Below are 24620 nucleotides of genomic sequence, written 5' to 3'. Positions count from 1 at the left end.
TCCTTTTATGTTCTTTCACTGCTACTGTGGTGGTAGAAGCTGCTCTTGTTGCCCTTGACATCCTTTGCTGGTTACACCAACAGCTGAGCTTTGGCTTCCCAAGCGCAATGCCTGTATGCCCAGGGAATGCTTCTATACTTCTACTCTGTGTGCTAACACTGAAGATATTTCAGAATAAAACTGACGACTGGAAAGTCGTAATTGTCAAATGCATTCATCCCTCAAAATATTTCTGAATTTTTATTGCATTATTGATCCATACCGCTACTGCTCACTTTCAGAAATACAGACTTGAAAAGTTGAGGAGAGATCTTTCATGTTGCAGTAAGTCAGCTGACCACTGCGTAAGGCAGTGACGGGCAGTGAGACAGAAGAATAAACATCCTCACTGGATTTAAGCTTTCACTGTAAAAAAATATGACAGTGCAAACTGTTAGGAAAGCCTTTCCAATTCCAGCAGTCAGCACATCCAGTGTCTATGCTGCTACTCCCAGCTCCAGGAAGGACTGTCCGATTCCTTGACTGCTATTGCAACCTTATGGCAGCAGTTACACAAACAGCTTTGCTTCAGAAGAGAAGGGCTGATGACCAATATCGGATCAACTAGTATTGTCTCACTATTTCTCTGCTTATATGGCTACACCGCTGATATCTTTTGGCTGGAGGTTAGTGCTAAGGCTTGGGGACTAGGACTGTCTTTTTGTTCTGTGCTTTGTAGAGTGCCCACCAGAGCCCTGGAGCCTAGCTGCATTGGTCGTGCTGCCAGGTCTCATAACAATGCAGTTAATAGTGACGATAAACAGCAACTTAAAAAACAATCAGTAAGTGCTTATATTGCTGTTGCCCCCGAAAGATATAGACAGCAGCGAAGACAGGTAGTGAAGTTGTCTACACGAAGCATCTCTATGCATATGTTGGCTTTGCTCACTGAATCGCAGCTGTGATGATTCTCCAGGTCTCTGTCTCATGAAATCTATCCTCCAATTTTTCATGAGGGCTCTCATGGAGAAAACCAGCTGGGCAGTTGTAATACCTGGGCTAAAGTAGGTGGAAATAAGAATGCTTTCCTCCCACTTCATTTAGAGTAGTTACTTGTAAGCTGACGTATGCTCCTAACATTGTAGGATCACTTATGTGATCGTTTCCAGCTCCTTTCACAGGTTGTGTGTGCGGTGTGTAAGGATCTGAGTCTGCACGTGGAGGTTTGCCCGCTGGCAGCTGGCTGTGCCTCTTCAAAGCGGGCAATGCACCTTACTGAGAACAGCAGGAACCATTTCCAGTGGATTTGGGAGGCAGGCGTGATTGTCCTCTCCGCTCCTCGTGTGATTATAGCTCTGAATTTCCCCCCCTGCCTTTTTTCCTCATGTTGCCCTGTCCCTTCATGTTCCGATGATATGTTTGTAGAGGACCAAAGCGAATACTTGGAGCCACATGACTGTAAAGCTGTATTGTAGACATGTCTCTCTCAACCAAATTGCTAGCATGGGCACAGAACCGCAGAAACAAACTCTGATTATTGTTTTATGCTTCAGACCTTCTTTTTAGTCTCAAGCATGAGACCTTATTGAAGGCATTAATGAGGAGGCAAAATGAAGCTTTAAACAGAAACAGCTGCAACCTTAGCTGTGGAGGAACTAGCAGCCTTTGGAATTAGGCAACAGAACAGTTTATTAAAGTAAGGGGGAAAAGCTCCTTTTCAGACAAAAAAAATGGAGGAAAAAAACCCATTTGGAAACATTACATAAAACCAGAACACCTCCCTTTGAAAGTGGATGGCCTAGTGTGCTGTTTCTCTTTATGAACCTTAAATAATGCCACAAAGGAAAGAACTGTCTACTCCCTCTATTGATGAAACTAGAAAATGCTGCCGTGAAGCACTTACCTGCACAGCCCGCAGGATGCCTGGGAGGACAACAAAACCCTGCGCTAGGGTTTGAGGAGAAAATGAGGCGTGAGGAGAAAATAACCCTTGTGTTGTGCTCGAGTGCTTTTTTCCAAAATAGCCGGTCTTCTTCTAAGGAATTTTAAGAGTTGTCTGTGACACTTTTGGGGAGACTGTGGAAATGGTGATTTCTCAGGTCAAAAGAAGGATGCCTAAGCCCCAAAGAATCAGTAGTCTAATGGTGATTTGATCTGAGACAGGGGAGATTCAAGACTTGCACTGGAGCTCTTGGCTACTCTCTCCCTAGGTGTCTTCCACTCTCTCCACAAATGAAAGTATAGGTCTGGAAGCAAACCAGGATTTGGGTTTGTGTGTTTTGCTTTCATCTCAAAAAATGTAACGGCTGTATTCCTCGCTGACAAAAGAGCAACAGATCTGAACTCACCCATGAAGCCAATGGTTAGCTGCAGCTTAATAAAATTGAAACAGTAAGTAAACGATGGTGCGGGGCCTCCAGGAAGAATCTTACAAGCATCGCCGTTGAACTGCTTCCAGCGAGGGGAGGACTTGGTGTTCCTAGCTGGGAGAGGGGGGCAGGAGTTGGATCCTGCAGCTGAGGGACTGTTTCCTCCACTCCAGGTGGGGAAGGAGCTGGCTGGCTGGCTGCCAGCCTTCATGGGGCTGTGTGGTGTTCTTCCTTTGCGTGCGTTCTGTTCCTGCGTTTCTTTACAGTTTTGGCTTTCCCAAGTTTGTTCCTTTCTCCTGATAAAGGTTTCCTCTTCTATGCTTGGAGAGCGAGCAGAGAAAAGTCTCTACAGAGGATCAGGCAAGTTTTGCTATTTGTCCTGAGGCGGCTTAGCTTCATTGGTCCCACTCCTTTCCTTCTGCTGCCATGAGGTACCCAGAACAGTTGCAGGTCTCTGGTTATCCATGCTGCCTGTGGGACTCACATCCACATGGGGTTGTTCTGCCCAGGCTGTCAGACAGGAGTAGCAGAGTGTGTGCTCGAAGTAGGTGTTTGTTGTGGTCAAATACGTAAGACCATCTTCTCAAATTGGCACAGGATGGAAAGGGAGACTTGGGTCAGAACATAATTGCTGGTCGAGCTCCGCTGAAGACCTAGTCCTGGTAGCCCTACAGACGTGTGCTGTACACTGTGAGCACCGTGCCTATTGCTTAAGTTTCCCCTGAAGTCACCAGCTCTCCCCGACACGGCCGGGGAGGATACAGGGGTCCCACAACCAGCAGCCCAGCGTGCCCCCGCCGCTCACCAGCGGACGCTGGCGGGACGGGGATGCGGCACTGGACTTCGCAGGGTCAGGCCGGGGCTTTCCCCGGCTGCGCCTCCGGAACGATCGCCCCGACGAACAACTGCCCCTCGCTGCTAGATCCCCCCCCAAAACGCAACCGCCCAGTGCCAGCGCGGCCGCAGCGCCCCGTCGGGGCCGCCCGGGGCAGCGCCCGGGAGCCGCAGCCCCGGTGCCCGCGCAGCCCGGAGGGGCTGCCGGCCGACGCGCCCCGACGTGGGCGCCCCGCGGCGGCACCGGGGTGCGGGCGACACCGGGACCGGCTCTCCCCGCCTCGGGGGGAGGCAGGCGGGCCCTGCCACCCGGGGACCCGACGGGGTGGGGGGGCGGCGAGCGGCTCCCGTGCGCATCGCGGCCGCGGGGGGAGTGACTCTGGCAGGCTGCGGCGAGCCGAGATAAAAGCTCCGCTGCTGCCTCCTTCCCTCCCCTTTTCTCTCGCAACTTTTTTTTTTTTTTTTTTTTTTCCCTTTCCCTCCCTCTCCCTCCCAGCAAAGTGACCGCGGCGGCGGCAGCCCCGGAGCAGCCCCAGCGCCGGACGCCGCCATGAGCCCCCCGGTGCCGCCGTCGGGCCGCGCCGCCGGGGGCTGAGCCCGGGCGCGGGGGACGCCCCGAGAGCCGCGCCGCTCCGCGCCGCCGCGGCGGGGGCCAGAGGCAGAGGCAGGGAGAGCCCCGGACCCCCGGCCGCCCCCCGCCGTGCCCGGGGCAGCGGCCGCCGCGATGTCGGCGCAGAGCCTGCTGAGCAGCGTCTTCTCCTGCTCCTCCCCGGCCGCCGCCGCCCCCGCCGCCGCCAAGAGCCTCTCCAAGCGGAGGCTCCGCCAGACGCGCAGCCTCGACCCCGCCATCATCGGCGGCGGCCGGGAGGACGGCGAGGGCGCGGGCCGGGCGCCGCGGGCGCGGGCCGCCGGCAGCCCCCGGGGGAGCGCCGCGGTCCTCGGGGCGCCCCGCCGCCCGCCGGCGCCTCCTTCTCCACCCCCAGCACCCCGCTGGAGCGGTCGCCGCCGGGCAGCGCCCTCTTCGACGAGGAGAGCCCCCGCGGGAAGCGGAGCCCCGGCTGGGAGCTGCCCTTCCTGGCGCGCACCCCCTCGGCCTCGGCGCTGAGCGGCCCCGCCGGCAACAGCATCTTCTCCTCGCCCCGGCGCTGGCTGCAGCAGAGGAAGGGGCAGCCCTCGCCGCCCGGGCCTCGCCCCGCCGCCTACGTCGTGTGGAAATCCGAGGTAGGCCCGCCCGCCCCCGGGGGACGGGCACCCGCCGCGCCGCCCTCGCCCCCGGCGTGCGCCGCCGACGCCCGCCCGCTCGCCGCCCCCCCCGCGCCGGGGCGGCCCCTCGGAGCCCCGCAGCCGCCGGTCGCCGCCTGCGCCCCCCCTCGGTGGTGTCCGCGGTAGGGCCGGGCACCGGCCCGGGCAGCGGCTGCGGTGCCGTCGAGGCCGCCGTGGGAAACGGGCAGGGGTGTTAGCGCCGGGCGCGGGGATCCGCGGCGGTGGTGGGGCGGCCGGTGGCACTTGATGTTCCCTCGACGGGCTCCATATATAGTTGTCCCGGGCATGTAAAACCTTCCCCTCCCAGTTTCACACCTCGTAAACTGAAGTATGCGATGGCTTCTAACAAGATAGACAAATTATTTTTAATGTGCGCACCCAGTGAGCTGTGATTTATTTGACAACGCACATGTGTCAAAACCACATGAGGAGCGATCGTATTCCAAGACAAATCCAACTTCGCAATGCAAATATTTATTCGTTTAACTTGGATGTCGTCGATGTTGGGCTGCAGATACCATACCATGTGGATGAATGTATTCAAAGAATGTGGCATTGTTTCTTGATCGCGATTGCTCGGCGAGTTGGTTATGCACAGCCCCTTGTAGCACGAGAAGAAGAAATCTTTTGTTTGAAGAAATTCTCCATCCTGTTTGTGGCGATGAGGTTTCCCGCTTACCTCTTTAGTAGTGCCTCCTGGAGCTTTTGGGTTGGGGTCAGAAGGCTGCCTTTTCCTTTTATTTCCATTTCCATTTCGGATGTATTTATTATAAATAGCCAATACTAACTAGATCTATCAACAAAACAGCCCCATTGTTTCAGTGGGGTGCGGAAGTCCTTGAAAAATCCTTACCTTACAGAGTGATCTGGGATCCAAAGCCAAACCAGGCACCATGACGGCACAAGATTATGAAAAGTAGTTTTTAAGGGCAAAGGCTGCCTCTCACCCCGAACAAGTCCCCGCATCCTCCTGTTAGCTTGGTGTATAAAAGTTGTCAACGTCTGCCAGTTGGGATGGAGTGTCAGCGCTTGGGTGGTGACCTCAGGCACGATGCTGACTAATGTTGAAAGAGGCAGCGAAGATTTTTAGCAGTTTTCAAAAACGGATTATTATTAAGTCTTGTGATCAGAAGTTACTCTTAGCAATATTTCATCTTCACGCTTGAATTTTAAGATAGTTAAAAATTCATGATTTCAAAGAACTTTGTGGGAGTTGCAGTGTCAGTAACAAAAAAACTCCAGTGAGACAGTGGGTAATGACCTTTAGATGCTCACACTAATTAAGGGTAAGTTGGCTGCTTATCCACTTACGATTTGATAAGGAACATCAAAAAGTATAAGATACGTAAGATTTCCTGTGCAGAGTTTCCTGACTGAGTCCAAGACTCAGAGCATGGTCTCTGATCTGCAAATGTAAGCGAGTCTCCCTGTTTTCACTGAATCCACACGAAGGTGCTGGACACTTGGGGCATTTTTTTTCAGATCTGTATGTCGTCAAACCATGTAGCACAGCACATCTTCAGACTGCAAATTCAAAAGTACGATTTTTTTCCTAATTTGGTGTGTATCTAGCATTTTTAAATAGTCAAACCTTTTTTTTTTGGAGAGTGTATTATATTACTAATAACATGATTGCAGTATAGTGAAGTAATTTATAGTTACATTTGATTCAGTGCAGTTTCGTGTGATGTTACAGCGCTGTTCTCTGACAAATTGTTGTTTACTTGGCATTTGGAACTGGGTAAGTATCTTTCATACATTTAAGAAAAGGGTGTTTACACTAACAAAGTGCGGTCTTGTATTTTGGAGGCATCTTTCCTATTGGTGAGGCCTGATTTTTAGAGTAACCGAGACATACGTGTGAGTGTAGTTTAAAAAAAACAATCACCTTTACATTAGGGAAAAAAAAAACCCAACATGTGATTCTGTTGTAAGAGAATGATTTTGGGAAGGTCTGAGCCCAGTGCTGTCAGGACAAGCAAGTATCGGCGTCTCTGTGCCGGGTCCCCGTGGCCGGGCTGGGCAGGTGGCCGGGCCACCCCTCTCCACGAGCCCTCAGTTGGGCACAAGTGTCATCGCGGTCGTCGTCCCAGCAGTCACGGTGGTGGGGCTGCGATGTGGGAGCAGGGTGTGCTGCACCTGAAGCCGCGCTCCCGCGGCGGGTCAGCGTCGTCGCTGTGAATTTGTGGCATTGTACGTCAGTTGCCGTATAACCTGATACCTGCTGGTTTCAGAGTTTCTGTTTTCAAGGCGTTCTGCAAACATTAACTTAGTTGTAACTATCAGCAATGACACGTATAAATGATTTTCATCTATATTTTACAAGAAACTGCACAAACATAATTTTGATCATATTCCCCCTCTTATTGCAGGCATGCATCCTAACGGTCATTCAGTTTGGTTTTATCATAAAATAGCGTTGTTCATAAAGGATTTAGCTGTTTGCTTCCTATTTAGTCTTTATTGGAAAAGGACTTGTTCAGGTGTTGGGAAGTGAAGGATTCTCTGTCTCTGGGGCTTCACCCTAGCTGTGGCAAAGCAAGTGCGCTTGAGGAGGTGAAAAATGCAACATTTTATTGGGTGAAAAGGAAATAACTATTTATAATATTGTAACTTTAAAAGGTCCCATTATCCAAATTACTGCATTCTCAATAGGAAATCTGTAGTTCTGTTTTTTTCAACTCAGAAAACTCACAACGATGATTTTACTCAGCTGTAAAAGAGAACTGAATAGATGACTGCAAGCTGAAAATGAGCATGGAAGGTTTTGGTTTGAGTACTTAAAAATTCCCATCCTATTAGCTGGGGAGTAAAAGAGGTGTTCATTGCAAAACCTGTTTTCTTTACCTTCATTCCAACACTTTCAGTATAATTGCACTTTTTGGAAAATGTGTCTCTAAAGCCACCGCGCAAGCAACAGGGTTACGCACTAAATATAGTATTTTAGGAGATATATGTGGGAATTATTTTCTTCCCCCTACCTGAATCTCTAAAGCAGTAAAGAGAAGTAAAAATGCCAGGGAGATACTCTCTTCAGAACGCCCCAAAAGAATAACTTCTGAGCAGGACCTCCTTCACCTGTCCCGAGCTGCGTCTGTGCGGTGCCGTCTGGAGGGACGTGGTGAAGATGGGGTTTGCAGCACGCGCTGGCGGGCGAGCTGTGCGAATCCCGCCCTGGGGCAGCCCGCTGCCGCGGGGCTGGAGGGGTAGGAGCGCCTGGCACAGCCGTATTCAATGCCTGCACCCAGCGCTCCCTTACCAGCTGACCTGCGATTTCTGTATATGAGGCCAAAATGTCCGTGACAGCTTTGCTATGAGGCCAGGAGAAGGATGGATTGTTTGTTCTACTTTTTTTTTTTTATTGTAGTGCTTTGACTTCAGCATTTTATACCACAACCCTGCCCACTGGCCTAGGGAGGGAAAGGTTGCTGCTCAGTTCACGCGGCCATTCATAAATAATTTTTAATGGAACGCCAGAGTGCACAGGGGATTTCCAGTTTCAGCAGAAGGTCACACCTAAAGGCTTTACACAAAGAAAAATGTTAGGCCTATATTCTTGCATCCACAGATTTTTGGATGTGAAGCATCATGTGACAGAGGTGTCTCTCACTCCCGGGTGATCTGGCTCTCCTTTATCGACATGTAATTTTATTCACAAGAAAATTTTACAACTGTAAAGATTATTTTCAGTGGAGCTTTACTTCGCTGACAAGCATTCTTTCCCCTTTCGATTATCTGCTCATGTATAAGCTGCTCAAATTAAAAACCTGTTCCTGGGTCTGTGGAAATCAGTGACAACATTTCCAGTGGTTTCAGTGGGGCAAAGCTGAGGGGGATTTTTAACAAGGAAAAAAGGTATTCATCCTCAATTGCCATCAGATCTCAGCTGTCCCTTTAAGCCATTTTCCTTAAAGAAAATTCACTTTCACTTACAAAATTAAGCCTGTTATAACTGTTATGCTTTCATTAAGTGTTTCATAAGGTTAAGTGACTCTCTAAGTAAACTAAATATCATGGAAAAAGGTGATAAAAATATGTAGAGATACCTTAGTGCCTTGATTCTGCCAACATTTAGTCATACTTGTATGCTTAAGTATGGGAGTAGTCCCGTACACGTTAAGGATGCAAGTGTTTTACAGTGACTGACTGGCATACGTTTGCCAGGTGAAAAGTCCAAAATAGCTCAAAATGAATAGATCTGTCTGAAGTCTCATGTTGTGTTAATTCTTCTGCTTATTCTTCTGTCCTAAAGACGGCAATGGAAAGCCACAGCGTGTGTATAACAAATACGGCAAATGATGTGACTGTATCTGAGTAATGTCTTTGTTACGGTAAACCAAATCTAAACACTTAAACTTATATGGCCTGATTATTTTGCTGTCATACTCCGTGTGTTACTGACTAATTAAACGTTAACATCTCCAGCTAATACACTTTTTTGGGGGAGAGCTGTTTTTAAAGTAATGGTAGCATAATGTCTGCAGCCTTCCCGCTTGCGTGCCTAGCCGCCGGGAAGCAGGAGGCACCGTCGTGAGTTTGCGGCTCGCTCCTCAGTGCCGTCGGGTTGCTGCGGGCAGTTGGCTCAGCCCTTCCTCCCTTCTTCCTCCTCCTGGCGCAGCCTGCGATCGACCTGCTCGCTTGCCCAGGGGAGGCTTTCTGGCGAGCACAGCGGGGCGAGGGGTTTCCCATGGGGCGGGAGGGAAGGTCGCCCTGGTTCCGCACCAGGTTTTGGGGGAGAAGCCAGGAGTCGTCCTGGTGTCTCCTGAGCTGCCGGCCGGCCAGCCAGGCTGTGGCTAGCTGCAAGGATGTTGGAGATGCTCATCTGCAATATCAGAACAACATTAGTTTAGCAAATTTATTTTATAACTTCTGTTAGAGTCATATGGAGTGATAATTTAGGGCATGGCTGTCGGAAGTAGTGAACGCTCACAACACCAGTTTCAGCTGTTAGGTGCCTTGGGAGGTCAGCTTCTGTAAATTCACTTACTTGATACTTTAGGAGTTTAAATCCATTGGGAAGGCGGTCTCAGATTCCCTCTTTCCATATCTCCTTGCTTGCCAGAGTTTTCCCCTGAGCATCACTGGTTTTTGCAAATTAATTTTAACTCCGTTTTTCAAAGTTGCTGTGAGTGGCTGGCTTACTCCTTTGTGCTTTTTTACAGCCAGTGCTTGCTTCAAAACTATGCTGATGGAAGGACATACATGAAAAATACTTTCAGAGATAAAGGGTAAAGCAAAATTCTTAAAAATTGGGCAAACCAAGAGGTCACAGTCCCATATGGATATATATCTTTGGGTGCTTCAAATGAGTATTTTTCTTTGAGGTTAGTGAGACAAGTTGTTTTGGACTGATCGCATAATCAAGTTTGCAGGAGCAGAACCTGGTCATTGTAAATTTAGAGGAGGGAGAGTTTTTCTTTATTTTTCCTTCCCCTATTTAACTCGTAAGCAATGATTGATATACATTCTGAAAATTGTAGGTTACCTACAGAAAAGAGAGAAGGAAGGCAGTTTTCTCCTGTTTGTTAGGATGCATGAAGAAAACATGAAATAGAAGTATATATGCTGCATCACTTTCAAAAGATCTAGCATGAGATACGTAAGCGAAGACATCCTTTCCCCAGTTTTCACTAGGCATTGCACTTCAATTGGTGCTGATGTGACAGCATGTTTGTCAAGCCAGGGGTTAAGCTGAAGCTTTCGAGGTGTAAAAGCAAAGCTGCTGCACTTGGAACGGGGGATAAGGCTCTACCATGGAAGGCTGCAATAGTTCACGTTGGCTAAAGGTCAGTAATCCCCAATAAACTAATTTAACACTATACATGCAAATGTTTTAATGGAATACCTCCTCAACATTTAGTCTCTTGTGAGAATGTCATACTTATTGCTCTCCAGTTGCCATAGGCTTAGAGGCTTTATCTTCGCTGAGCTCTTTGCCTCATGTTTTTGACCTCATTGCTTCTGCGTTTGCCTGTGTTTATTGTGTGGCTTGTTAGGATGAGATGCTCCAGATTTGTTTCCCCATCAGATGAAGATTTGTCCGTCTTTGGGAAGGAATCACAGGGAATGTATTAAATTCCCATCAGCACTGGTTGATCTTTTTGCTGTAATGATCTCTGAAGAGTGATATGTAGCTGAAGTGTGAGCTCAATGTCTGTTATACTTATCCTTAAGCACCTTGATACCCAACACACATTTTTCTATATGGATGGAAGAGGGGTTTGAACATATTCCCATGTAGAGCCCTGACTAACTGTCCAGGAAGCAAAATGGGGGTCTAGCATGTTTAAAGGGCTTTTTGTCACCTTGTTTTTTTGGTCTTCCTCCAAACATTTAAAAAACTGGACACTCCCCCATCCCCAAAATTGCTAACTTGCATTTTTCCCTTTGAGGGGGGCTTTTTAATGAGATGTGTGAGAACTGTATTTTGGAAGGTTTTTGTTTTTTAAAGTAAAAATCTTTGTGTGCTGATATTTACCACTGAACTGTTCTGCTTTATTTTGTTCCATAAGACACCCTAAAACACTAGACACACAGATTAGTTTCAGCCTAAGTCCGTCCCATTCAATACTGTAAGAGTTCTGTAATTGCAAAATTTGGTGGGCAGAAATGTTGTGCAGAGGAATGCCATTAAAAGTAACTAAATATCTTCAACATTTCTGAATTTGGCAAATGTACTCTTCCCATTCCCAACTAAATTACATCTGAAGACATTTGGTGAAAATATGGGAGTTGACAGCTAGGACAGACAGAATTCTCCCCGAGTGTGCATTGCTTAAGTAATGGGAAAGGAACTTGTGAAAATAATAGAAATGAGACTGAAAAGTAATTTTGAGCAGCGTCTAAAATATCAACAACCCAGACTTCTGTCTTGACTTCATGATGGCCTTGCGGCACATCTAGCTTTGCAGACTCTCTTGCATGACAAGAACTGCAGCTCTGACAATTTGCAGGTGGAGAACTTTTCAGGAATCTCTCTTCACTCTTCTGCAGTGTTGTGGCTGTATAAGCATATAGGTATTAAGCATGTTTTGGGGGATTTTTTTCCTTCCAGATGTAAATATCATAATGGAAACCAGCAGGGAGTTCTGAGCAAGTAGGGCTGAACACTCATGATGGTATAGTAGTAACTAGATCGTATCAGCGTCAGAGTTGCAGAGTTGAAATCTTAATGTAAAAAGGTAATGAAAATGAAGGGTATAACGATTATACTATCTTAGTCTCATTAAACATGATATAATACTGCTCATATTTGATTTTCTGGCTATGTGGTGTAGTATTTGAGAACGTAAGGGTCACTGGAATTAAGCTGATGTTTTAAAACATAGCTTTTGTACATACAGGGTTACACTGGTTTTTAACTGAACCAGGTGTTTGGATGGTTGGAGAAGAGGCCAAATATTCCATTCAGCTTATGGGGAGACTGGAAGGAGGGCAATAAGGAGGTAAGGGCAAGATTCAGACTTCATTGGAATTCGACATTGCGACTCATCGTCCAATTTTGCAAGGTATTGAGCTGTCAGACTTCAATCTGACAGAGTACTCAAGTGTGTGCTTTACTTTTAGCGGGTGAATACTACTAGTCAAAACAGAGTATCAGGTAGGAAGCAAAGCCTTTAGTTATCATTCAGTCCTAGGAATTTTACTTACTTCATCTCTCTTTAAAACTTCTGTATCTATTGTTTTGTGCAGATTTTTAAGCTGTGTTTGTTCAAAATAATTTCTATTATTTTTTATGTATTCTTATCCTGAAGCAATAATACATATCAATGGAAATGTATGCGCAGGCTTTCTGAGTTTCAGCTTTTCCTAGATGTGTACAGACTGGCTATTTCAAGTTACATGTCTGTTCCACTCCAGTTGTCAGCAAGGAGTTATTAAATCCCCGGGAGAGTTAAGAGTGTTTTTGAAGGATTTGATGAGCTTCCAGTGCTTGACGCTCGCCACATTGTCGTACTGGAACCAGATGCCGGGTACCACATGTTCGTGTTTTTGGAGCTGAGTAGGTTAGGTACTGTGTCTCTGGCCCGTAAAAACAAACATCAATTTTCCACCCTAAAGCTCTCACCCCTGGGTCATCATCCTCACAGTCCTGGCTGTGGGAACAGCTTGCATCAGCCTCCCAAGTTGTGAAACCAGAACTGTCTTTTCTGGGTCTTCCTACTTGCTCTCTTCTGTATCCTCTCAAAGAAAAGACCTTCTGATTTACGGTATTCATCCATGAGGACTCTTTGACAGTGTAAGGTCAAAAAGAGATTTTTGAGCATTGCACTTAGTGAGGATGCACATGAGCACTCAGTCCCATGCAGAGACTGTCCTTGTGGCTGCGAAGAACCTGCTAGGACTTTGGGTAGATCTTGCTTTTCTCTTTTCTCACCTGTTCATTTATGAGTTCCTGTTCCATGCACTCGGACATTTTCAGGTTGGGCTTGTCTTTTAGCCGTTTCTAGTTGTCCTTGTTATGTATATCTTCAGTTATCCTCCATGCCAAACATTGAAAAGGAAGATAATGTGTCTTTCTCTTGCTTTCATCACCAGAAGTTCATACTAAAAAAAAGCTGCTTTACTGTAGCTGTAGCCTATTATTTGGATTGGCCAAGTCAAATGTTAATGAGTCCTTCTGTTCTCATAAATGGTTTGTCTCATAAACGGACAAAATGGTTTTCAGCAAAGTACAGAGTATGATACAGACTTTGCTAACAAATGAAAGGTTCATTTTTTTATAGTGTGATTAAGATTACTGTTGCACTGCCTCAGAGTCATGCTTCTCCAAAGGACTGGCTTCCTGGATTTGATTTTCAGTGATGGGACTGTACCTCCACTGAACATCTATAACTGATTTTGTAAGAGGAAGACTAATACAAATTTTCCATTGCTATTTTCAGGTTTTATTTGCTTTATCCCTTTGTTTTCTGCCAGTGTTGTAACACGGCAACATGGTTTTTGAGCACTGTCTTTTTTTTTTTCTCTAAAGGGTAATTTCAGTTGAGTTGCACCCTACTGAGAGTAATGTGGTGAGAAACCAGTTGGCAGTGCTGTGTTCAGTTTTCATTTGCCTCTCTCTCGAAAAGTCTAAAAATATTCCTCCTACAGGAAATGTTTTTCATTCTGTTATGTCTTTTGCTTCCCGTAGGAGGTATTTCTTTTAATTTACTGAATAAACCTTTCTGAATTGTATTCCCATAAGAGTTTAGGCACAATAGAGTCTGCAAACTGTCCAACAGATCTCACCATCTTCTGTTTTTAGAAGATATGCAATTGTTTCTTTATACAGTGCCATCAAGCTCTGGGACAAGCTGACACTTATGTGAAATGGGAGGATTTGAAGCTAAAGAACGCGGATTAACACATATGCTATAACTTCTCAAATTTTGTTGTTTTGATTGTACATATCTCATATTTATGCTTCTTAAATCATAAAGAAATCCCTCTTCTCTTTTCTCTGCCCTCGATTTTAAAAGGATTCTGGGCAATATTTTGATCTCAATCTCATTACCACAATTTCTTTTATAAGTGTATGGGTATATAGGAAGGCTAAATCGTTGTAACATCCTGGTTGGAAGTCAGCTATGTTTAGCTGTTAATTTAATGTGGATGACAGCACAGACTGTTATTTGAAAGGAGCGGTGGGGAAAGACAGACTGGGATAGATTACATTTTCCTGCTCCAAAATAAGACCCTATCTACTCTGTCCTAAATTAGAACAATATGGTTGAGTTTTCTTGTGGCTATTTCATAACATTCCTGCTGACAAAATATGGTGTGCCTTTTGGTCATTGCTTCACTACTGTTTCTCAAGCATGTGTTCATGTCTCTGCATCTAGTGACAGCTCTTGTAGCAGCGCGCCATGGGGACACGTCTCCTAGGTCTTTAGAAGGGGACAGTGTATTTGCAAATGATATACAAAGTGGACTGCGCCAGAGAGTGGGTACCAAACCATAGCCAGCTGAGAGAATTAGGCAGCCAAATTACTTAAATAAACGCAATTGGAAGTTTTTTTTTTTTCAGGGATAATGTGCCTTAATTCTATATTCACTAAAGGAATGTGATGTAATTGGCGGTCAACCTGTATGGAGGGTTTTAAAGCAACTTTTTAGTAGAATAATTAGTAAGATTTACATTGGTAAATTTGCATATTTGAAAAATCTCTGGCACACTGTCCAAAATGCTTCTTGATCCTTTTCTCTGCTTGAGATCTGAGCGCATACCATTTCCACGCTCTGTCAAGGCTCAGATGGAACCATTCTGTTTCATAAACCTCTCCTCAACTGAGGCAGAGCGAATGTGACAGATGAGCATACTTTTCTTTCTTGGAGTGAACTATGTAACAGAGCCTCCCGCCTGTTTTTTAGCCCAAATGCAGCTGAATTACACCACCTCACATGGATCAGAGGAAAACCAGTTAGATAGGTTAGTGAGCGGTGGAAAGTGTGTAAAGTGGAGAACAGGATGCCTGCATACTGGGTTGTGTGAGCAAAAAGGTGACCGGCAGATCAAGGGAAGTGACTTCGCTCTTATGAGTCCACATCTGGGCTCCTTTGTACAAGGGAGATGTTGACATACTGGAGCAAGTGGAGTGGAGAGCCATCAAGACAGTTAGGGGATGAGAGTGCTTAATGCACAAGGCAAGGCTGAGATTTGTTTCAGCCTGGAGAAGAATAAGGGGGGATGTAATTCCACTTTTACTACCTACATGGGGGCTAAGGAGAAGATGGAGCTGGGTGTTGTCAGAGTTGCACAATGACAGTCACGAGTTGCAGCAAGAGGAATTTTGAGTAGATCTAAGGAAAAAACCATTCACAGCAGGAGTGGTTAAGTATTGAAATGGGTTGCCCGGAGAGGCTCTGGAATCTCTGTCCCTGGAAATTTTCAACCGTTGACAGGGCAAGGCCCCAAGGAACCCAATCAAATTTTGAAGCTGGCCCTGCTTTGAGCAGGAGATTGGACCAGATGACCTCCAGAGGTCCCTTCTGACGTAATTTTTTCTGTGATTCTGTGACCGAGTATCATTTCTTTCCACAGTAGAATGAAAACTCTGCTGTCTTCCCTTGTGCTACAACGTACCTTTGATGGAACAGAAGTTGCTGGGTTACTGCAGAAAGTACGATGCTCTCCAGCATCAGCATTGGAAGCAGGCTTATAAGAAGAGTGATTTCTTTCATTGCATCGTTCTCCAAAGTTGTTGCTGTCCTACTGCTCTGTGAGGCATACCTTACCATTACACTGCAGCTACACTGCTGGTGTCTCACAAATGCAAAGAAAGCCAGGGTGGTTTTTTTAAAGATGTCAGTAAAATTAAAAAAACCCCACCAAACCAAACCCTTCTCAAATTCAAGTGTTTTGCAGAGACAGCTTGACAGTGCTCTAGCAGAACTTCAGCAGGGATTTGGCAGGGAAGTTTCAGTAACTACCTGCCAGGTAGGTTTCCTGCCAGCTCATTTAACCAAGCCTGCCTGCATATTCTAGCATTAAGGAGCCCAGGACTTACAAGGTATCTACCTTCAGGACAGTGTGCTATCGGGACAGACCTTCTCTGAAGTTGGGCTCCATCTGCTTTTGTGGGTTATTTCACTTTAGGTTTAAATATATTGAACATTTGGCAAAACAGCATTATCTTTTCCTGCCCCATTTCATGGTAGTTCAGTGTGCTCATGACAGGCCATACGACGTGCTGCTGCCTAAAACACTTCAATTCAATGCCTGTAGTAAAATGATGGTTCAGAAGCATTCCTGTCAATTTAGCTTTTCTAACTTTCATTTTTGTCATCTTCCTGAGTGTATTATAAAAGTAAAAATAATCTGGGAGAGAAATGGAAGAAGAAGGGAAAAAATTGAAGAGGTATGTGAGAAGGAAAGGAAATCTCCTGCCGAGCTTTGAGCTGGGAATTGCATCAGATACACAGAAAAATAGGTGTGGCAGTAGGACAGTTCAGACTTTGCCTATATTGTCTTACACAGCAACAATTTAACCTGATATTGACCTTACAACTTATGAGCTTAAGGGTACAGTTATGTAACTGGGATCAGTCAAAGCTAAACTAAACTGGAATAGGCAGATGGGGCCACACGGCCCGGAAAAAGCTGGTACCAAATTGGCTTGCTGAACTAAATGCTTCCACGCTGCTATTTAAAAGGAGCACAGGTCATAATTTGCTGCTGTTTACAATGCAGTGGTGGGCTTTTTTGAGCTTCTGGAGTATGTTGGTCAACATCTGATCTCCTGTGTCTCTTCTTGCTTTTGAGAAACAATTTTGGCAAGTCTGCCTTTAGCTGGCAGAGGTTTTGTCAAGCAAGTGCAGCCTCCAGCATCGAGTATGAAATTGGGCTGACAGAAGGATCTTGCCCACAGTAGAAGAAAGCCTTGATGGCTCGGAGTCATAACCTTTTGCAGTCTCGGTAAGTACTTTTTTCCTTGAATGGGCAAGAAAATAAAAAGAGAAAAAAGGTGACTGTGGATTACAGCTGCGTGGTTCAAATAGAAGGAGGTAAGGAAGGGGAGAAGACCAAAACAGCGTAAGAAACGAGTAGCTAAGTAAAATATCATTAGGGCTGGAAAACAGGATTGCCACTGAAGTGCCACCACTGCTGGGAAGAGGAGAGCTTTGACTCCTGCCTGGGCATCCCTGCCCCGTCTCACTCGTGGTGTGACGTCCTGCTTTCCTCCAGGAGCGCTGTGCCCGATGTGCCATCCTGGGGCTGCTCTGTGCTTCGCAGCTCTGCCCGCCGTGCCCCCTGGCCCTCGGAGAAGCTCCCGCCTCTGGTGCGGTTTGGTAAGATGAAAGGTTGGTGTTGGATCCAGCAGCCAGTGTGGTCCTTACTGGCTGCCATGGTGCGTTGCGCTCCCTGAATAGTTCCCACCATCGTCTCTAGCGATGAAATTTTCTGAAGCCCCTGACTCACTTTTGAAGGTGAACATCGGGCTCCCAGATTGTTTAGATAGTTTTTGAAATCTTATTCTAGATCTTTTATATCCTTACTTTTTGTTATAGTAATTAGGGCCTCCTTCCTTTCTTCTTCCTTCCCAGAGGAAGAGGTCTGTAATGCTGAGGTCTTCCACACAACTGAATACCCTTTTTCAGCAGTAAAGGGGTCTTATGTCTTGTCCATATGTCTTCTTGAGCTGTTTCTCATTTCAGTAGCGCTTTCAACTTGTCTCTCTAAATATTGTTCATGTTTTGTTTGTGCTTGTTTTGTGGTCATTCCTATGTGCTTTAGCACAACTTGCTATATTAGGTTTGCCTCCTACTATCATTTGTTGTTTTCAGCTTGTGACAGCGTATCTGCTTGTTTTTTAGAAACATGTCTTGAGGCTGTATCAGTGCGTTATTAAATTCTGAATGTATGCACTTTATTTCTTTAGTCTGGGAGCATCCAGCTTATACACTCAGACGTTAAATGGAAATTCTGATTGCTGTAGAGAGCAGGATCTGGCATAAGTGCCAGAATTAAAAAGAGAAGATCTGCTGTTCTTTGGTAACTCCTTCTGTCCCTGTGATAGCTGGCCTGGAGGGGACACTTGGGGAGCTATGCTGCAGTGCTGTATTTGTCAATCAGAGCTTCCTCTCTGGGAGTCTGTTGAAAACAAAGCTTCCTGGTGTTTAGATTCTGGGTTCGAGGGCTTGGTTGTTTGGGAATCTCTCTGACAAACTGGCTGGAAGCTGGATATTGTCTTGCCTTCTACGGAGGAAATCCTTCCTGTATCCCAAAGGCTGCCGAAGGCTGCAGCCCCAGCAGAGCCAGCAAGGTGCCACTGCAGGAGGAGTGGGTAGAGATAAGAGGGCATGATCCATATTGCCTGTGCTCCACAAACACCAGCTTTTACACCATGCCTTCCGAATCCTGATGACTGGGGTAGGGAACAGAGGGAGCACTCATCGCTTGGCAGGTTGAAGAGCTGTTGCACCCTGGAAATAGAGACATTGGGAGCAGCGATGAGCTCATCTTTACGGCCATACTGCAGTTGTGGTGGCTAGACAGTTTCTTATGGTCTCAGGTGGCAGGACACCTTTCCTAAGTGCTTTGAGCTCTTGGAGGCCCTTCTTCTGGACCAAGTCCAGCTACTTGGACTTAGTATTCAGCATGAGATTTAGCCATAGTCCTTGTTTGGAGCTGAAGATAGCAGGCTTAAGATGTCAGTTGAATTACAGTTGAAAAGAATGAGATTCCTGCAGTGAATTATTTATTTCTGGCTTCCTTACAGTTTTTTTGAAATACACTCCTTTGGTTGAGATAAAGGCATTTAATAACCATATTGCTATGCTAGAGGGTGACTGGCCCCTGTAATTAAAATAGGACCAAAGCATTTGTAGGAAAGCAGGAGCTCTTCTTGTGCTGGATCTAACTCAAGACAGATGGAGTGGAAGCCAAGGGGAAAGGAGAAATATGGTTGGCAACATCTGGGGCAAATCAAAGCGAAGCTGGAAGGGAACAATTAGTTGGGATGTTCCCAAGGAGAGTGTGGAAGATTCCTGTAGAAGATAGATAGCAGGGGGAGCTACAAGAGGGGCTTGCTTGAAAGAAAATCCAAGGCTAGAGGAGGCTGAAAGCAGAAGAGCAAAGGGGAGTTTGCTTGGCACATTCCTTGAGCCAGCGATAAAGGGCCAGAGGAGCAAGGGAAGGGGTCTGCTTCCAGGCTTGAGGGCTGGGGATGACGGTGCTGTGGAAGCAGCTGCTGAGCTGTCGAGGACACAGAACAAGCAGCATGTGGAGAGTGTAATGGGACCTCCCATCAAGTCCAAAGTCGGGGGTTTTTTTTGTTATTTTGGTTATTTTATAACGCAGCCTTTGCAAGCAGAGAGACTGAGAAGCCCTGCTGGGAAGGGCAGGAAAGATTTGGGAAAGACTGGGATGGCTGAACAGAGATCTGGTGACCACTGAGCGTAGAGGGAGATGGAACGAGGGTAGCTGTTGTGTTGATATGCTCAAAGTACCATATATATTTTGGGATAAGTGGTTGAGTTGCTGGAGCTTGTCTTATTAGCGAAGATTATTTTGTGCAGTGGTGAAGTGCTCTAATTTGCTTTGCAAGCTTTAATGAAACCTGGAATTGAACCCCTGAGGAGGGAAATTGTGAATTGCATCTCTACATTATCTTACCTTCTGTGAGGGGTAGTTGCCCAGGAGAGCTGGACTGCAAGTAGTTGATGGGAGGAAGCGGAAGAGTTCAGGAGCACAATAAGTGAAAAGTAAATTCGAGGTGCTTTGGAATGGTTGGTATTATGAACTGCAGGGGAATTATTTAATTTTTGTGGCAAGATGTTTTGCCTGTAAAATATATATATTTAATGCGTATATTCTTTCTTTCTTTCTTTCCGAACTTGCAAATAATGTTTGCAATGTTATTTTTTTGCATGGAAAATATTCTTTGTGTCTGGATCTTTCTCTTCGATGAAGCATTGCCATGTGGAAAAATGTTAGTTTAACCATTTCACAACAATCTAAGTGCATCTGGAGTCCAAGTTACTAAAAAGCTGTATGTTACACAAAATTTCAATGTACAATGCCAAGGAAAAGAAAAATCATGTAAAATGTACCATTTCTTAGTAATGTACATCTCCCTGTGGTAAGTCAAGGTTTTATTGTCCATCTATCTCCTTTGTTCTGTCAGGAAACATCTCCCAGCTATGAGATGTGGTTTCCTGGAGATGAGACACTGCAAAGCAGGGTGGGTGAAGTTCGGAGCGGGTAGAGCAGAGGCTCCTCAGACGTGCGTTTGAATGCTCAGTGTGGTGAGTCAGCGGGATGTTGCTTTGCGTTCCAGCACAGCAACTCCACAGTTGCATATGCTACCACACCAGGGACCGCTGGGCTCGGTTCAGGTGGCATTAGGTGTCCGTACCAAACTCCTCCAGATGCCTTTTACTGAGGAGCTTCCAGAACAAGGAGGCATGTGAGCGGTTGTGAGAGCAAATAGTTGGAGGTCACTTGCTTCCGAAGAGAACTGGAGGGCTTCTGCCTTTACTTCAGAGCGAGGAATTAGTGATTTATGCTCAACTGGCGCAACATCAATGTGTAGAAAAGGATCTAACATACTGAATTTGGAAGAAATGAAGAATTTTTTTTTTTCCCATGCTTTGTATTAGAATAACTCTGGAAATACTCTGTTTCTGGTTTGCTTTTGTTCTTCCCAGCTTTTTAGGAAATATTTGAACTAAAAGAGTTGAGGCAGTGCTCAAGACCATTGAGGGAGAAATTAATTTACCCAGCTTGGAAAAGGATCAGCTGCAGATTTGACTGCAGGGACTAAGAAAGCTTTTCCCCTTTCCTTCTTCCTCCCCCAGTACTATGGATTGGAGCTACATCAACTCTGTAAGAATGTATGTTTTATTTACAGTATGGACAGCTTAGATGCTTCTTAGAGTATCTTTTGACTTCCTCCTGAAGAGTGGGACAGAAGCAGTGGGCAGGCGATCGCTTGGTCCTTAGGAGCTGCCTGGGGGTGGCTCATTGAAGCACCGGGAAGGGACAAGGCTCGAAAAATCAGAGCTGCAGATGAGCCTGTGGATTTGATGGCTAATCCACACAGGAGCATGGGAAGCGTCTGCTGTGAGGGCTAGGTCTCTGTGCCACATGGCCCTGCTGAGTAGGGCACTGGGGCTGGGTGGGATTTGACAAGTGCTGCTGGGTGTTTCCCTGATGGGGGGAGAGGATGCAGCGTTAGTTATTTCTGGAAAACTACACAGCCTACAGAAATTATATTTAGCTGTTAGATAACTGGTTTAAACTGGGATTATGCCCAAATTAGGGACGAGACAGTAAAGCTAAGTGATAAGAGTATCTGTTGTTTCTTCCCTGACTGTAGGGGGTTGAGGGACAGAAGTGGGCATCCGACAGCATGAAAATCCACACAGACTCCAGAGGATTTGTGTGGGCATCCCTGAACTGCTGGTCGCCTCACATTGCAGAGGTGATTTTTACATTACCGTAGTGTCTTGGTACCCTATTTGTGGGTTAGGACATCACTGTACAAGATGTTGTATAAACACAAGAGACAATTTTTTTTTCTTCCCAAACTTTTACAGAAGAGACAACAGATAGACACAGTTGCACCAGGAATTGTAGAGACTGTTTTGTGATATTTAGTGGCCTCAGCAAACAAATGTTTTGCCCTTGCTAAGTTTTAGAGAGTCTTAAGCCATGGGAATAATAGGTTAGTAATACAGATGTTTAGGAGTAATTTCTTCAAGAATGAGGGGAGAAGGAGTGAAGTTCCCAGTGCACAAAACTGGGTAACAGAGACCTGACATAGTGGAATGAATGTAGGCAGTAGCTGAGGATGATGGAGAGGATGGGAGTAGTTAGGGGGGAATATGTTTAATGTTTGATGTAATAACATGCTGAGATGCAGTGGAAGGCTACATAGAAAAAGGCGACGTCATCAAAACCAAATAGTCTTTGCAGAGCATTCTGGATGAATTAGAGCAGCATTGCATTGGAAAGATGAGGAAACAGAATGCCAGAATGATTGAGAAGACAGAAGTCTGCATAGGATTTCTAGCTGGGTTTTGTATTGAAAAGGCTATGTATTGACAATTTGTTTATAAATATAACTTCTTTTAGCTCCTGGCCAGAGGCAGGTGATAGGAGGAATACTGCTTATACTGACCTTTGTTGTCTTCCTGCCTCCCTTTCCACAGGCATCAGATTTTCCCCATGTCCTGGAGAGTATGTCTAGATGCACAGCGCAGCATGGTGTAAAGATCTCTCGTCTAAGCTGGGAAGCCGACATGGTGTAGGGCAGCTGCGCTGGGTCTGCTGAGGTCCCAAAGTAGTGCAGCCATGGTCCCGCAGTGACTAAGCTAAGAAATCTAATAAAACCTAATAATCTCTTGAGGAGAGGGTGCCAGATACTGGGAAACCACAGTAATAATAAATGAAAAGTAAATGAATTTATCAGTCTACTTTTATCTCTACAGTATCTAAGTTTGTTTCATTAGCACATGCTATACCTTACTGGGGTATTGGATCATGCTTCTACTGTGAGAGGAGTTTGACACCCTTTATGTGTGAGATTACCCGGAGATGAAGCATAAAACCGAGTCCAGCTATTGCCCCTGTAGGGACATCTCACCACCCCACTTGTCTCCTGTCCCAACTGGAACCTGGCTGGCTCTCTGACAGCCCCTTGCCTGAGGCAGTTTTACTCCCCTTCCCAAGAGGTGTCTTACGATCTTCTTGATCCCCATGAGCAGTGTTGTTACCACGTCAGTCTGCTGAGCACATGGGGACGGTGCACCTTATGAGCCAGTTACTGGGCAGCTGTGGTAGCTGTGAAGGTACCATCCCCTGTGGTGGGTTACTGAATCCTGGTGGCTGGGCAAGAGGGGGATGCTGCCCTTTCAGCTGGCAAAGGCAGAGGCATCGTCATCAGAAAGGGAGGAGGTTATGTGTATGGTTTTAAGTACACAAATTTAAACTCTAGGCAGAAACACCATTTTTTGTTTTAAGAGCAGCAAAAAGAAAGTCTTGATGAACAATACCAATAGGCTAAGTAATTCCTTTTGTTTGAAAGTTATTCAGTTTATTCCAAGGACCTTTTGCAATGTTTTCTTTGCACATTAAATGTCTTAATGGAGAGCTGGCATCTTGCTGTGAATTATTAACACTTACCTAACAGGTGTTTACATATGTTTGCCTTGAAACTTAGCTCTGTAATTCTCTCTGAAAACACTGAGTTTTCGAGCCTGTGCTTTAATAAAGGTGCAGATGAGGTAGGAGAAAGTGGCTGCCGGTTGTTTATACATAACAGTTGTGCTGAGCCTCCTCCGGTGTTGCTAACCATGAACTTCTGAGTTTCTTACCTGTTTGTTATGACCACTTAACTACTTCTGAACTGTTACTCTGTCAGCAGCAGTAAGCGTAAACCTCTTCTCTAAATACCTTCTTTATTATTTCTGTATGAGAAGGGCAAACCAACCTTCACCCATACACAGTACTCTGGAGCACTTCATTGCCTGGAGCCCCATTCCTGCCCATACCCAGTACTGGACGGCAGCAGCCTGTGGGGCACAGACCAGGGCACAGCTTTTGTCTTCTTCAGCACCTCAGCCCCCTGACAAGGAGAGGTGCACCCTGAAGCACGACACTATCTTTCATTTGGATGGGTGTCTTCATGTTCTCCATTCAATAACTTTTTGGAGGCAGACTGTCAAGCTTCCATCTTGTATAATGGTTAATAACGTCTCACAAGGAAGTCACTGGGTCTTATAGCCAAGGTTGCATGGTAGAGTTCCTGGTCCTGATCCTGGTGCCCTCCAGAACTGTATCATCCTCCCCAAAACAGGGATTACTCCTATGAGAACTTGCTTTGATGGGAGGGAAACTTACTTCAGTAAAAACTGGTTTTGCAGCGGCCACTTTTTAGTACTGGGAAAAAGAAAAAAACGCAACAAAACCACCAGAAGCTGAAGAGCCATTCTCTGTTTAAGAGGCCAAATATCTTACTTGGAAATGCAAGTTCAGGAACGTGACTTGAATTTTTGGTGACCTTGTCACTTGAGAAGATGAATTGTTATCTTTTGTCCTGCAAGATGGGTATTTCTGTGCCTTGATTAGATCTTTGTATGTGAAGTTGAGGGTGGAACAGGCAACTTCTAATCCAGGGTTCAATTTTTCAGCCTTGTTAGGGCACCTACGGCTTTCACAGAAGTCCTTGCCCTGGTAGTTAGCCATTAGCAAGAGGAATCTAATGATTTACCTTTATCTGAACAAACATCTCATAAAAGGACAGCAGAAAGGATCCAGTGGCAGATGCAGTGAAACCTGCCCTGACAGCTCTAAATTTGTTGTGTCGGAGGCGAATACCCAGAAATCTTCCCTGTGCAGCAGCTGCAGCTCACGGGGCAGTTCTGCACGCCCGGGCTTAGCTGCCACAGGGTTGCTCTACAGTATTGGTGGCACCGGCGAGACAGCTGAACATGCCTGGCTGTCCTTGGGTACGTGCCCCCCTGCCCTGCGGGATGCCCTGCGACCCACGGGCTCTCTGAAGGGCCCGCATGCGCTGCGTGTGCTGTCTCACCTACGGGACCTGGCTTGAAAGTCCCTTCATCGGAGGCAGGTGTGAGTAAGGTACCCGGTACACTGCTCCTCCACCTTTTTCCCCAGTTGAGTTGTAAAGGTGTGCTTCGCGTGGTGTTAAAATCAGGAGGAGGTGGCTGAGCTTTGCTTCTAAAATA

The 24620-nt window shown here is 46.0% G+C and overlaps 1 protein-coding gene across 1 annotated transcript in view; it reads left to right on the top strand.

Annotated features, from left to right (window-relative positions):
* Positions 1–3906: 3906 nt before the first annotated feature.
* Positions 3907–24620, top strand: part of ARHGAP6 (Rho GTPase activating protein 6) — a 343048-nt gene continuing 322334 nt past the window's right edge. Inside the window, 2 exon segments of the mRNA XM_050913825.1 lie at positions 3907–4093; positions 4096–4403. Coding sequence (XP_050769782.1) covers positions 3907–4093; positions 4096–4403 — 495 coding nt within the window.

Source organism: Gymnogyps californianus, chromosome 1, assembly GCF_018139145.2.
Source record: "Gymnogyps californianus isolate 813 chromosome 1, ASM1813914v2, whole genome shotgun sequence".
NCBI classification, from domain to species: Eukaryota; Metazoa; Chordata; class Aves; order Accipitriformes; family Cathartidae; genus Gymnogyps; species Gymnogyps californianus.
Note: the sequence above shows the minus strand (reverse complement) of the source record. Positions and strands in the feature narration are given on the sequence as shown.